Genomic DNA, 15,910 nt, shown 5'->3' on the forward strand with positions numbered 1-15,910 from the left:
TTCTGGAATGACTCATGGAGTATAATTGATGATGCTTTTCGCCTACCAACCATCACAGGTAATTTGCAGGTCTTATCTGAGGCTGCTTGCTCTTTGCAGTGGTGGCTTGAGCAATTTTGCTGTCATGTGTTTTGCTCTGAATCCTTCATTTTAAACCCATTTGAATATAGCAAGTGACATTAATTCATCTAGCAATCCAGTTGGCACGCCCATTTACAAGTAACGAGTCTGCCTACTACACTCAGGACCAGTAGGCACCTATAAGAATACATAGGGTTTTGGAAAAGGAGACATTCTTTACCAAAAAAAAGAAAAAAATTGTAAATAATATCATTAAAATGATGTAAAAAAAATGTTTTTCTTTTTAATGTATGATCATCACTCATTTTTTTTTTAGTAAAATTTATATTTATGTATTCTCCAAAACGCTGCACCTATACACTCATCCCACAGTTGGCGAATTGATTTCAGCCACTTTTATTAAAACATTGTAGCAATCAGAGTGAGCTTTCAGGTAAAACTTAAATTCCGTTCTCGATTTATATTTGGGGCTCAAGTCTCTCTACGCATTTGCAGGCAATATATTCATGTATAACCACCATTGCTTAATTTGTGTGATTCTTGTAGTTGTTTAGGCCCTGTTGTTGTTAGGAGCTGTTTGCTTGTAAGAGTTTCTGCTTTCCAATTACGAGATACAAATTTAGCCCAACCATTGCTATTTGTTAGGTGTTAAGAGCTTGTGCTTTTTTCGTGGTAAAAAAATTAAATGAAGGAAAATTTGTCGTAACCCTGCTGCTGCTGCTGCATAATTTAATTTTGCCGTCAGTTTTATTTTTATTTTTTTTGTTAAAAATACAAAGTAAACGTTATTTTTTAATAATATTGTTGTTCTTCAACATTTTAAAAATATAAATTGAAAATTGTGTGCGTGTGTGTGTGTGTGTTAAAAAATGATTTCATATTGATAAAGATGCTCATTCCCTAAACAAATGATTGGTCATAAAAAAGTTGGTCCAAGGTTACGTTGATGAAAAGGTGTCACTAGCTGCGGCTGGGTAGATAAAAACATAAATATCATTATGATGTTTTAATTTTTGAAAGAAAAAAAAAAAAAAAAACAATGCCACCAAACATCATTTTTATTTTAAAAATAAAATGAAGGATCTAAGAGTTGATCCCTATTCATAAAAGTTCCCTATTCAGGCCATTCTTCTCCATTCACACACACCATATCACAGCCGAAATGGTGTGGTTAACCATGTCTTACCTTTGCCAGACCAGGCCCAGGCTTAATCCACAATAAAAAATAAATTAATCATATTTTTTTTAAAGGGAGTAAGAAAAGAAAAATAATATAAAGAATTGTTATTTCAAATTTTAAATTCATTTACACAGGCGTCATTTCAAATGACAAAATTTAAAATTATCCTATTCAAACAGAAACAAAGATTACATTTATATAAATTTGACCCCACTATTTGTCATTTTAAATTTAAAATTTTAAATCCATTGTTTGATTACATAATTATTAAAAACATTTAAATTTGGATTCAAATTCACCCTATTTGAACCTGAAAAATAGAAGAATTTGAAATGACAATATTTAAAATGCAAGTTTTGCAAATAAACAAAAGTTAAAATGAACTAGTTTACAATCCATCCCTCCATCCAAGCAAAAGCAATGAAAATGAATAGAATAGAAAGATACTGAACAACAAATGACCATTAACACTTAAAACACTTTTTAATAAAAATTAAACTTTTGTTAAGTTAATGATAAATTTGAATTTTTTAAAGAACTATTAAGATTAATATTGACAACATACAAATACTCCCATTCCACCTATTCTCGCCGGATAGACAAAAATATACTTCCATCTATTTTTATTTCATTCTATAACTACTTCACTAGTGTCTGTGTTGTGTCTCTCTCAAATGAGGACACCTCTCCTCCGTCTATTTCCGTTTCATCCCCTCTCAACAAACACGTTGTAAGATACAAATTTGGTGTTGGTGCATGGTGGTTTTTACAGTTGAATCTGCCAAGAGCCTCTAATACAAGCAAAATAGGGCAGAAACAAAAATCAACCCCGCAGAGGGAGGGTCTATTTTGCTTGTTGAAAGAGTTCTAAATATTGGGATTGGGGGATTTTCTCAAGGTGGTGATTGATTCTTTGAGAGAGAGAGAGAGAGAGAGAGAGAGAGGCCAATACATTGAGGACAAATGGGGATGAATTCCCACTATGCTTGTGGGAGGGTCTATTTTGCTTGTTGAAAGAGCTCTAAATATTGGGATCGGGGGATTTTCTCAAGGTGGTGATTGATTCTTTCAGAGAGAGAGAGAGAGAGAGAGAGAGGCCAATACATTGAGGACAAATGGGGATGAATTCCCACTATGCATGTGTGTATGGACAAATCATTCACAATTTCCATGTCGAATGCATCAACTTGGTTTGCATGGAAAGCCACACAAGTCGTTCAGGATATCTATACATGAAAAACACACACCTGCCTTGGTTCTCGGTAAAGAACACCCTAAAGAATAAGCAATCCCGAAGCCCATGGAATGTTTATTGTTTCTAGTTCAATATGCTTTATCTAGTAACAATCTAAAAGGCCATCAAACTCTTCTTCTAGACACAATAAAAGAGCACAAATTCTATACCGGTTCAAATTGAAACAAACCAACAACAAAAATCTCTTACGCCTAGAGAAAAGGATTGAACGAAAGGCAGACATATCGCTTGGTTGGAATCAAGAAGGCAACAAGCTCAATAGCCTGAGGCTCTCCAAACAATGAAGCAATAAACTTGGAAAATCCGCCAATCCCAATTCACATGGAAGCAATGAAAGCTTCATTTGGAATTTCTAGGGAAAATAAAATTATTGTTATCGTCACTCTCATATAAGAAGGAAGCTGTTCTACATTCAGAATATAAAAGGCAAAATTCAATCAAAAATGCAATGCCCTTTGGTGAGTTAAAAAAGAGTAATTACTCTAATACCACAGTAGCGCCCAACTCCTTGAGCTTCTCGACGATCGAATCGGCCTCCCCCTTGGAAACGCCCTTTTTGACCACCACCGGAGCCTTCTCGACCAAGTCTTTGGCCTCCTTCAGTCCCAATTCAGTAAAAGTCCTAACTTCCTTGATGATCTTGATCTTGGCCGCCGCGTCAAACTTCTCGAGCTTGATATCGAACGCCGTCTTCTCGGCGGCTTTGGCTTCGTCCGCCCCAGGGCCCGCTGCAGAACCGCCGGCTGAAGCCGAGTCAAGGCCCGACATGGCGGGTCCGTACTTGTTGAGGCCCATCTTGTGCCGGAAGAGGATCGAGTAATCGTACCTCTCCAACTTGGTGAGGTCGAGAAGCTCATCCGCTATTCTCTCCAGCTTTTGCGTCCGACTCTCGGAAGTGGCCGTGCAGAGGCTGCGCCATAGAGGAATTCGGCCGGCGACGGCGTGCCTCATTAGGATTTTGGAGGTCATGGATACCATTTGGAGACAGGAAACTCGTTCGAGAGTGATGAGATCTACAGAGACTCTCTCTGCATCGAGAATTGATCGATCAAAACCCAGACATTTCTGCTCAGGGAGAGAAGGGTTTTCACTTTCTAGGGTTCTAAACTCTGATAGTAGAGACTGACTAGAGAGACGAACGATTCTGTCACTGTGCTTGCTCCAAAGGAAAACGACAGCGTTCCTTCCTCAAACCTAAATCCTTTCAACTATCGTATATTTTCACCTAAACACCGTCGAATAAAGAATATTACACAAATCCCCTCGTTCACAGGATGATCATGCGTCGAAACCAATTATAAAATGAATAGTTTGACACTGCAACAGGGATAAAATTTATACAACATCAAAGTTTAAAAGGGTGTAAGTGTGACATTTTCAATTTAGGGATGCTAAGTCACGAAAGACAATAATTGAGGGGTCCATAAATAATTAGCCGTTTTCGTTTCTATTTCCGGTAGCTTCTACATAAAATGAATGTTCAAACCCTGCAACTCTATCTTCCCATCGTCGCTTCGAAATTGAAATCGACTTCAAGCCCTTTCTCCATTGTACTTCGTCGATTCTCGGCTTCCAGAATTCGATATTTTAGTGAGAAGAATGGTGTTCGGTCAAGTAGTAATTGGCCCCCCGGGCTCGGGGAAGACTACTTACTGCAACGGCATGTCCCAATTTCTTCAGCTTATCGGAAGGTACTAACAGCTACTATTAACGTTGCCCTATTTTCAGACTTTTCCCCCCTTTTGATTGCTTTTTGAATACATGCAATTAGATGGCATGAGCTAGGGTTTTGGCTCTTTAATTTCTTTGCTTGAAAAAGACTCTTACAAATTTTTATGTTCAATGGAACTCTGTGATTGTGACCGAAGTCTTAAACAATTATTTTGCAGGAAAGTAGCTGTAATCAATTTGGATCCTGCGAATGATTCACTGCCGTATCCCCTCCATGTACTTATTGCATTTTCGCTCTCTCCCTTTACTTCTCCTGGTCTACTTTTTGGTTTAAGGTCTGTTTAGGACGTTTTCCGTAATTCCTTAATTTATTATAAATCATAGATATGAATGCGCCATTAACATTGAGGATCTTATCAAACTTAGTGATGTTATGAGTGAGCACTCGCTTGGGCCTAATGGAGGTCAGTTACTTCTGCTTTGCCTTCTTTTCTCATGAAACTCAAGTTATAATTTATTAGAAGCTGAATGAGAGGTGTTTGAATTAACATTAACAGCTTTATCTTGGTTCGATTATGTAGCTTAATACACCATGCGCAGTCTAAGTGTACCAATTGATTGAAACTCAAAAGGTTTGCTGGCATTGTTCAAACACCTAATTTTTTCTGCCTTGTTTAACCAGGTCTTGTTTATTGTATGGATTACTTAGAGAAAAACATTGACTGGTTGGAGTCCAAATTGAAGCCTCTTCTGAAAGGTTAGTATCATTCACAGCTACCCAATAGGAAACCATCCTTCCAGATGCTTGACATCCATCCATAACTATATAGTCATGCTGAATACCCAATTCCTTTTGTTATCATTTACCTCTTCCTTTATGGCACTGTCATAATGGCTTCCAAATCCATAATGGGCTGTTGTTTGCACTGATAGGATGTCTATTGTGTCATTCTGATGAAAGCATAAAGTTTGTGATAGTTGAGAATTATTTGCTTAGGATGTCCTTATGTGTAGCAATTTTTATAAAATCTTAAATGGTCATGCAGATCACTACCTTCTTTTTGATTTCCCTGGCCAAGTTGAATTATTTTTCCTCCATTCAAATGCCAAGAATGTCATAGACAAACTTATAAAGAAGTTGAATCTTAGGGTATGTGAGACCTCTTCCCCAATCTTTCTTTGTTAAGGATCATTATAACGTGCCAGTCACTGTTAAGCCACCTTCTTACTGGAATTGGAATGGGCTTCATCTTATGCAGTTGACTGCTGTGCACTTAGTAGATGCACACCTTTGCAGTGATCCAGGAAAATATGTGAGTGCACTACTTCTATCGCTGTCAACAATGTTGCATCTGGAACTTCCTCACATCAATGTATTGTCTAAAATTGACCTTATTGAAAGCTATGGGAAACTAGGTAAGGGTGAACCTTTAAAATATCATGTCAATGTAACATTAGTGCATTTGAAATAAATAACAATCTCTCAAAAAGTGAATTTGCTGTTTAATATGTTATACTGATTGAGTTAACCCTCTATTTTGCAGCTTTTAATCTTGAATTTTACACAGATGTTGAAGATTTGTCTTACTTACAACATCATCTCAATCAAGATCCTCGTTCTACTAAATACAGGTGGATTGTTGATTAACCTCTCATTCAATATTTTGTTCTGGTTGAGGGGAAGAAAGCACATTTTAAATGAAGAGCAGTTGTTTGCAGGAAATTAACAAAGGAACTGTGTGAAGTAATCGAGAATTATGGCCTGGTCAACTTCACTACCTTGGATATTCAGGCATGTGTGTTCGTTTTTCCATTTCCTCTGCTCCATTTGGTTATGTTATTACCTTCTCAGATAGTCAACACCTTTTCAGGATAAAGAGAGTGTGGGGAATCTTGTTAAACTCGTAGACAAGAGCAATGGGTATATATTTGCTGGCATAGAAGGAAGTGTTGTTGAGTTCAGCAAAATTGCCGCTGCTCCTCTTGATTGGGATTATTATAGATATCCTTCTTTGAGTTTGATTTTCTAGTTTGATTTTCTCTGTTACACCTCCTTGTCCCTTTAATTCAATGTTTACAGATTGAACATTTTAATGCAGTATAATCACAAGTTCTTATCATTCTGCTTGACTGGGTCATTTCTGACTACCAGAGTCTCATTGAGGAATAGATGGTTGGGGTTCTTAATTTAAGTAATACACAAAATCTCAATAAAAAGTAATTTAAGGAATTTACGTATTTTTGTGCATGTATGAGAATTAGTACTGAAACTCTGGAATTACATAAGGAAATGTGTAAATTATTTAAGTAACTATAGATTATCTTAGTACACTTCCTTGCTTATATATTGTGAATGAACATACTTGTGATTTTCTCATAGTATATCTTGATGCAATTCTACACAAATCCTAGGACGCATTTCTACAGAAATCCTAGTCCTAGTCCTAGTCCTATTCCTATAGCTTTCCTCAGTTTGTATTGTGTGAACTTCATGTGTACGAATGGGCAGCTCAGTGAACTGTTAAATATCGACCATTTCTTTTTCAAGGTAAATAGGAATCATTTAAGTTTAATGTCTTCTATTTTGTTGAATGATGACGTTCTAGACAGTAATGTTGCAGACTCTTCGCTACTTATATTCTGGTTTTCATATTTTATTGAGTCTTAATGAGAGGATCTGAATAGTTTTGCTTAACAAAGCAATTTCACAACAGCAGCCGTGCAAGAGAAGTACATGAAGGATGATGATCTGGATTTTGATGACTGATAATTGGGAAGCAGGGGTCATATTGGTGGGTGAGATCCTTCTTGTATGATAAAAATAGTTATGTTGATTTTCTCCGCCATGTTATTTCTTTTTGTGATTTTTAATCTCTTATTTTTCTCCATTTGATTGACTCTTGACTCTTGAGTGCCTGTTGGTTCTATTATAAAAATAGTTTTTTAGATTTTTGTTTCTTCTCCATGTTATTTGTTTATGTGATCTTTAATTCCTCTTCTGTCACTGTCAGTTTGAATGCAGTTCCTACTTATGCTTGTATACTTGTAAGATATGCTCATATACAGTAATTTTTTTTGCCGATGCAGTACTATTATGATCGTGTTGGTGGTTGCTTCTCGCCATCAGATGTACAGCATGGTAGTGGTCTAAAGTTGAAGCATATGCACTGCTGAAAGTGAAAGCTGCATTTGGTGGTGGTTGTTTGGGGGGGGGGGGGGGGGGGGGGGGGGGGGCGGGGGGATCAGTTTAAAATGGTTCACTGGTTGTCAGAGAACTGGAATTTTAGTTATTTCTGGATGCAGCAAATCTTTACATGGGTTCAAATGGGGCAGCTGGACACATTGCCCATTAATGGAATTGGAAATAACCTAATTCACATTAAGATATTTGCAATTCATGTGCATACTGGAAGAGTATTGCACAAAACTCCATATGATGTTCTGTTTTGACAGATATCTTAACTTCGCTTGATTTACTCTTAAGATTGTATTTGCGTAGAAAATTTTCAAATGATGTCATTTTAATCTTTTGGGTCTAAATATATCTTGAAATTAAAATTCTTCCAGAGATCTTATATTCAAATAGTTGATTTGAAATTTAAAATTTTAAATGATCCTATTCAAACGCACTTTAAACTAAATTTGATTGATATTCTCGGAGGAAGCCCCTACTAGTAATCTCATTTCCAACGAATGGGATTCATGCCAAGTCAGATAACTCATGTTGAAAATCAATGCTAATATTCATATCTTTACAGAAGCCGGGGACCCCCAGAAGAGTATTGTATGGTCCACAAATGATTAATGTACAATGAAACCAAAGAAAGCTCGGCTTCAAAGTGACGACAACAAACAGTGAGCCAGCTAGCAGCCAGCAACATAAAACAAGCAAATCTCACCAACGATCCTGCTAAAATCTCTTCTACAGTTTCAAGCAAATAAAGTCTCGAGGATGGACCCTTTCTTCAGTTCTTTGATTTGGGATGCTTGACAAGCCAATCAATAACGGCGTCTATGTTTGTTGAGTTTTTACATGAGATCATAAAGCAGCATACCTCACGATTAGTTATAGACTTGAGGTCCCTGCACAGTGTAACGTTGTTCTTTAATGCCAAAGGAAAGAGAACAAAAAAGAAAGTTGAAAACTAGGAATGATGCCAGGGAAGTGATATTGCAACTGCTTACATCTCTTCCATCAAAGTCTCCTTGGTAAGGGCTCCTGGCTTGTCAATCTTGTTGCCTAACACCAGCAACGGTATGCCGCTTAGTGATGGCTTGCTTAGCAGATCATGAAGCTCGCTTCTTGAGATGCTGATATTATCATGATCAGCAGCATCAACAACATAACTGCAAGAGAAATAAGTTTGAAGAATTAACTATAAGCACTTGACGACAATATTATTTTCCATACTCCAATAGGCCTTCAAAATAGATTTACGGATAAATATATTGAGATCACAATGCAAATATTTTTATTAACACATAGTAATCGGATATCATACAAATCAAGACATCCACCACAGAAACCTAGCAATTTTATTTTTATTTAATTTTTTTCTAATCTGAAAGCCTTGAGAATACACGAAGCAAACCATGAGAGAGACCTAGCAGTATTTAAATAAGCATAAGACAGAATTAGTTGAGGAAATTAAAGTGGAATCAAGCAAATGATCCACATTATGAAACTCTGGATGGGAGTGATTAAACAAAGATTAAGAAGAGAAACTAAGGTGTCTGGAAACCAATTTGGCTTCATGTGTCATCGGTCAATAATGGAAGCTATATACTTGTTGAGGCACTTAATGGAAATGTATAGAGATAAACAAGAGAATTTGTGCATAGTGTTTATAGATTTAGAAAAAGCTTATAAAATTCTAAGGGAAGTCTTGTGGAGAATTTTAGAGAAAAAAAGAATCTGAATTGCTTATAAACAAGTTATTAGAGATATGTATCATGAGGCGCAAAACACATGTCTAAACACATGAAAGAGATACTAAAGTGTTTCCAAATTACAATTGGATTGCATCAAGCATCTGCTCAGATATGAAGGAACACTTTAAAATCTAGATGTTTTATGTTAAACAAATCAAAAACTAAATATATGGAATGTAGGTCTAGTACAAATATGTGTGGGTGATGTTATGATAAAACTAGAAAATGAAGTCATACCAAGAAAAGATCAATTCAGTTTTCTTACATCAATCATCCAAAAAGATGAGAGGACTAATGATGATGTTACACATAGAGTTAAGGCAGGATAGTTAAAATGGAAGTGTCTAGCATCTTAAGTGATCACAAAATTTAATAAAGACAAGAAGAAAAGTTTATAAGATAATTATAAACGACCAGAGTTTTTGCATGGCACAAAATGTTGTGCAGTAAAATACCAACATGTGAAAAATATAAGCCTAATGGAGGAGAGGATATTAAGCTGGATTGTGTGGCTACACAAGAAAAAATAAAACTAGAAATAGGATTATTCGTAATAAGGTCAAAAGTGGCTCTTATTGAAGAAGAAGATATGTAGAAGAACACCAATAGAGGCCCTTGTAAGGAGAGTGGAAGGAACAAAACGAATATGTAGCAAAAGAGAGAGGAATACTAAGAAAAATTTGGCCCCTTGTGAAGAGAATGGATGAAATGGAACAAATATGTAGAGAGAGAGAGAGGAGTACTAAGAAAAATTTAGCGGGGAAGACACATGGATATTATTTAAGGGCCAAAAAGATAAGGCTACAATAAACCACTCATTAGACTCACATAGTGGGGCAAAGGGCTTGATATGTTGCTGTTGTAAGGATCTTAGGAAATTAGAGAAGAGGGTCCTTAGCAAATTAGAGAAGATAAAGGGGAAAGCTGAAATTTTTCAGCAAGGATAAAGCTAAGAACCTAGACATACAGAAATTATACATGCAGCAATTTCAAGAAAGGCACATCTAAATATTATGAAAATCAACAGCAGTAGTAATTAAGTAAACTAAAGATGAGTATTCCCTTGAGAAAGAAAACACTCATTAGACTATTTTCCATTACATCTATACTGACTAGATTTAATTGATTTAGTATGGTGGGGGTTAGAAGCTTAAGTGCTAGTAAAAAAACGTTCATAGCTCTAGAAAGAAAGGATAATTAAATTTAAAAAAAGGATTCTGAAGGGGAATAACAAAGTCGGGAGTATGACTCCACATATGAATTTCTAAAAAAGAAGTTTGATTGTATAGAATACAAAATTACAAACAACAAACAATATGACTAAACAAAAAGTAAAATTGAAGAGGAAAAAGAAAGAAGGTAAGGTCAATGATAAATAACCCAATGCAAGATGCTACTGCCACTATGAGATCCAGAGGAAGATCAATATAAGTAGTCTTACCCCCATATTCAATGGCTAATAGAATATCTGGAAAAAATCAGAAAACTGTTTTTTGGCCTAATATATGCAATATAACATATTGTAGATATCAAACTCTGAGTTTCCAGCTAAAACTACTAGGAGCCTTAACAATTATAACCTCTGACAACACAGGACATGAATGCTCATTCACAGTTTGCTTTAATATGTTCATAACTAAACTCATATATCCTCTGTAGAACAGCTATAAAGAATTTATAGACGGTTAGTTAGGCCAAGCTAAAAGTCAAATAAGACAGAAAAGTTCCATACACAATAGCAGAGACTGCACGACAGTATCTCTCCCACATGCTACGGAACCTGGGTTGACCGCCTAGATCCCACAACTTTATTGTAACATTTCCCTTAGTTACTTTCTTCATATTAAATCCGACCTGAAAATCAAATGATAGATAGTGTACGGATTATTTACCCATAAAATGAAACAACTCTAATAAAGAAGGGGAAGAAGCAGGGTAGGAGGAGATTCTTTGTCACACAAATAAAAGTACAAATCCATCTGAGAAAGAAAATTCACCGTAGGGATCATATCTTCACTATATCCACCAGTCTGTGAGCAAGAACAACAAAACAGTTGCAAATGCATCAGAATTGGGCTCAATACAGTTGATGGCATTCAGGAGAAGTATTAAAGCATTATTTCTCTTGGTTACTTACAGCAACAACATTGACAAGTGAAGTTTTTCCAGCATTCTGGAGCCCTATTAAAGAAAGCTCCATTTCCTGCTTGAAGAAAAGGCTGCAAATATGTATACAATGATGTAAGCCCATGCATGGAGCAAATTCAAATAAAGTGGAGAGCAAAAATATTGGATGAATAATTCTTAATGTAAGTTATTTCCCATAAAATTGTTCATTACCAGAATTTAACTCACAGTTTCAACTACTACTTAATGCCACTAAAATAGAAATAGAAACCCCATAAATTAAATTATGCATGAAGAAATAAAACATGTTTCCCATATGTTTTATACCAAAAGAGCATCCAAATCCACAGTTCACGCTTCTCAAAGATTTCACAGAAATCATGAATTGTCTTATAGCTATAACTACAATAAGAGCTACAAATGCACACATTTCTCTGGTGAAACACTGGAAGAATAATATCAAAAGACAAAACAGGACCAGATTAAAAAAGTAAGTATATATTTACCCTTTGCTTCAAAATAATAAAAGAAACAGGAAAACATAAGTGTCTACAATCAAAAATGTAAAAATAAAAGCAGAATCTAATGCCTAGCAGTAAAATCAAGGCCAGCCATTGCAGAATAGACCATAGAGCTGGTTACTGGTTCAACAACTGAAGATCACTACTTCAACGTGAATTTTTAATTGTTTATATAGGAAAAAATTATAATAACGGTAATGAGATTAAAAAGAAATGACAAAGAAAATTATATATTCAAAATAATTCCCCCTATGAAAATCTCAAAGCAAATTATATATCCATAATAATTCCAACCTAAAGGGGGAGAAGATTAAAATGATTTGATCGTGTGAGAAAAAGAACAATAAAGTCCGCTGTGAAGATAGTTGATGGAATAAAAGAAGTCCTTAGAAAAAGAGGGGAAAAAAAAGACCAAGAAAAATTAGATTGAAAACTCTATGATATGAGCTATAAAGGCCTTATAGAAAATACAAACATAGAGATAATTGGCAAGCTAGAATTCATGTGGCCAACCCCACCTAGTGGGATTAAGCTTGATATGTTGTTGTTGTTCTATTCTAATTTATAAAATATCCAAACTAAGGTTCAGCACACATATAGAGAGACTATGGTGATAGATAAGTACATACTCTTGTTTAAACTAAAGTGTACTTGGAGCGTAAACAAGTCACTTATATTTTCCCAAGTAGGGAACAATTTTGTGCTATGCCTAATGTGTATACAAACAAATATGAGATACAATACGTCCAAAAGGGAGGCACACAAAGTTATTATCAAACATCCATGAGTTGATTTGGTAGTTGAGTCTCACGCCTTGAATTATTGTCAACTTTCTAAGAATCTGAAGCACTGTCACACCCAAATGAGGAAAGTCGCCCATCTAATTCCCTTCCCAGCTGGTTACGATAACAATGCTGCAAAAATCCTAGGTGTGATCTAGGAGAGATTAGCAGATGATCCAATTGACCACCAACGGAACTAGGAAGCAAAGTTGCAAGCTATCAATGTGGGTTTGATTGCGCTAAGTATTATGGTAAGAGACTAGTGAACGGAACAATTCTTTAACTCATTCATATGTAGATACAGTTGCAAACTCCATCAGTAACTCATAATCAATCGGCAGACATAAATCTTTAAAAAAAGAAAACGAGGCAAAAGAAAAGGGGAGGGGGGGGGGGGGGGGGGGGAAGACCTAGGAGGAAAAGAATTCAACGTATATGACATGAAATTAGGGTAAACAACACTCCAAAAACCAAAGCGCAGGAGAAGAAAAAAGGTAACAGATCTCGGAACAAACGACGGGCTAATAACATGACTGAACTCTAATCCGGAAAAGCTGAAAGAACGATACAGAATGCATAGCCTCTGCGATTTCCTCGTGCGACTCAAAACCAACGGATATTGTTTCACGAAAAGCTTAAATTTATCATGCAGATATCAAACTGAAGTGCGAGAGAGAGGGAAACAACCTTCGAAGCCAATTGAGAAAAGCTTCCCACAGACCCATTGATGGAGAGAGAGATCTACGAACCCCTGTTTCAACACCACAGAGATCTCTCGATTGCTCTCCCTCTCTCTCTCTCTCTCTCTCTGAAACTTCTTCCCCTTTCCTTTTAACTTTCCTGGGAGGGATTATTATTGCTGTGGACCGAACAAAATTGAAAAACTTCGGAACCAAATTTGTGTGTCTATATATACAGATGGACGAATGGGGAGCCGAATGTGACGAATTTACCAAAAAGGCCAACACAGCTTCAATTCGCTGGATTTCCAGTACCCACCAATCAATCATTGTCTCATGTGCTGGAGCCTGGAATGGCAATCAAGTATTTGATAAATTTGATCCATTTAAGGTAATATAACCTTCAAATTTTATCTAATAACTATACTACTACATGTAGGGAAATTATAAAAGGCTCTCCAAATGTGCCTAATCTACTTATGTTATTTTCTTTAGTGTAATAATGGTGCTTCATACATGTAAGGTTAAGTCTAATTAACTACTTAAATTAAGACTAGTTGCTAATTATTATTATTGTGTCATAGGTAAAAATTCAAAAGTTCAGAATATATTTTGGCATAAAAGACATAAAATTATCATCTGTTGAGGGTCATGCACAAAATTCACAAACACAATAAGTCTAATATTTAAAAATATTTTTAAATATTCTAAGAAAATGATAGATAATTATCCATAATAAAATCTAATTATAAAATGATTGTGAAATATTTGCATAAGTATTATCTCTAAGAAATTCTACTCCTAAAAATGACAAGATAAATATTATCTATAAAAAATACAAATTATCTGTATTTTAATTCTAATAGGTTTTAGAATACCAAGATAGATGTTATCTACAATTATCTTAGTCCCAATTAGATTATAATCAATCAAGATGAGTGTTATTTACAATAATTATAATTCAATTATATTTTAAATTATTTTATATTTATCTATAAATATGCAAGTATTCGTTATTGAAAGAAGGAACGTCTTTAATGTTAATTTCAATATAATTTCTTTTATCATATTCAGTATCTAACTTAAGCGTTTTAGTATTTGTGCGAAAACCTCATCTTGTCCTTTGACTATTTTCTTATTTTTACAAGCTCAAGCAACTCGAATATGACGTTTCCATTCAACAAATTTATTGTTGTAATTATGCAATAACAATTATAAATTTAGCTTAAATAAAATAAAAAATTAATAATCCATCAATTATCTAAACATACTGTAACACTAAATTTTTTATTAACAATCTGAGATTAAAAAAAAAGAATAAATAATGCTTTTATTCAATACATATATCAATCGCCCAATTATGCTAAGATACAAAAATATTTAAAAAAATTAAATATATATATATATATATATTACCTAACAAAAATAATGAATGTTAATAATAAAATAAGTGACCTTTAAATTTTAAGTTTAATTTTTAAAATATATTAGAACCTTTAGTGTTATTCTTACAACAAATATGTGCCCAAAACTTGATATATAGTCTATTGTCATTTCATCATGAATCATGGCGGTGGCCGCATTACGTATTAATTTTATCTGCTCTTAGTTTTGTTTTATACTGGAAAAGTGTCCTGGGAGCTTGTGTAGTAGAACACGTGCACCACTAAAATGAGCCCACGTACCATCATTAGATGATGTTCGATTTCTTCCTTCCATTCCAACCCTGCTTGTTCTTATCTGATAACTTAGTCCGTTTTATTATTGATGACGTGGCTAATTATTATGGTTTATCTTAGTACTTTAATTTTGGATGGCTTAGTTTAAAAAAGATATTCCTTAGGCCGACAACAATTTCTACCATACTCTTTCTTATATTATAAATAACTTATTTTTCATTTAAAAAATTATGTGCACTCTAACAACACTCTATATTATTTTGTCTATTTAACTTCTTATTTTATTTATTTATTAATAAATTTTAATTATATTTATTTTACTCTACACAAATCAATAATTAAATATACAAAATAATCATATACACACATACACAAATCAATAATCAAATACGATTATATATAAAATTAATAATCAAATACACAAATACATAATATCACTGATCCAATATAAAAATAAATAAATAAAATTTAAATAATCACATACCCAATTGGTTATACTATAACTGAATAAGACGTTGTCGTTGTCTGTCACTGCCAGATTTGGTGTCTACAACTTGTCCATCATCGCAATTCCGATGTTTATGATCGTTGAGGAGATGAGAGATAGCGATGAGGGCTGGCAAGATTTCGATCACCAATTGTGACTAGGCTTTTCAATTTTGTCAAATTTTTAGCAAGTGAAAATGAGTAGAGCGAGCTCTATTAGAGTTGAATTTCTAAATTTGGTTCTCTATAAATAATTTTGGCGAATATAATGACCACTTATTAGAATAAACCTTATAAGTGTAATATAATAAGTTCAATAATAACACATCACAGTCTAAGAAAGAATTATATGGTATTTGATAAATATAAAAATAAAATTTATGTCACTATCTATCATGTATCAAATAAATGATATCATACTATTATTGATATGCTACCTTAATTATATTAAATATTTTATTTTTAACTAAATTGAGAATTCAAATTTCTTTTAAAAGGATAACAGTACTCTTGGGG

General features: G+C 34.5%; 3 protein-coding genes across 3 annotated transcripts; 1 reads left to right on the forward strand and 2 right to left on the reverse strand.

Annotated features, from left to right (window-relative positions):
- Positions 1-2,832: 2,832 nt before the first annotated feature.
- Positions 2,833-3,782, reverse strand: LOC127804034 (uncharacterized). The gene has a single exon (XM_052340743.1). It carries the CDS (start codon positions 3,492-3,494, stop codon positions 2,994-2,996), a length of 501 nt encoding a protein of 166 aa, XP_052196703.1. The 5' UTR covers positions 3,495-3,782; the 3' UTR covers positions 2,833-2,993.
- Positions 3,783-3,973: 191 nt separating this feature from the next.
- On the forward strand, positions 3,974-7,670 carry LOC127804032 (GPN-loop GTPase QQT1). The gene is made up of 11 exons (XM_052340741.1): positions 3,974-4,207; positions 4,406-4,450; positions 4,572-4,651; positions 4,870-4,944; positions 5,234-5,337; positions 5,447-5,603; positions 5,732-5,819; positions 5,907-5,979; positions 6,059-6,189; positions 6,897-6,979; positions 7,275-7,670. Exons 1-10 carry the CDS (start codon positions 4,116-4,118, stop codon positions 6,952-6,954), a joined length of 903 nt encoding a protein of 300 aa, XP_052196701.1. The 5' UTR covers positions 3,974-4,115; the 3' UTR covers positions 6,955-6,979; positions 7,275-7,670.
- A 239-nt stretch (positions 7,671-7,909) lies between these two features.
- On the reverse strand, positions 7,910-13,431 carry LOC127804033 (ADP-ribosylation factor-like protein 8a). Its single transcript, XM_052340742.1, has 6 exons — positions 13,237-13,431; positions 11,257-11,338; positions 11,117-11,149; positions 10,852-10,973; positions 8,373-8,534; positions 7,910-8,270 (listed from the first exon to the last, which is right to left on the reverse strand). Exons 1-6 carry the CDS (start codon positions 13,272-13,274, stop codon positions 8,153-8,155), a joined length of 555 nt encoding a protein of 184 aa, XP_052196702.1. The 5' UTR covers positions 13,275-13,431; the 3' UTR covers positions 7,910-8,152.
- Between the last annotated feature and the right edge of the window lie 2,479 nt (positions 13,432-15,910).

Source organism: Diospyros lotus, chromosome 6 (assembly GCF_014633365.1).
Source record: "Diospyros lotus cultivar Yz01 chromosome 6, ASM1463336v1, whole genome shotgun sequence".
Taxonomy (NCBI): Eukaryota; Viridiplantae; Streptophyta; class Magnoliopsida; order Ericales; family Ebenaceae; genus Diospyros; species Diospyros lotus.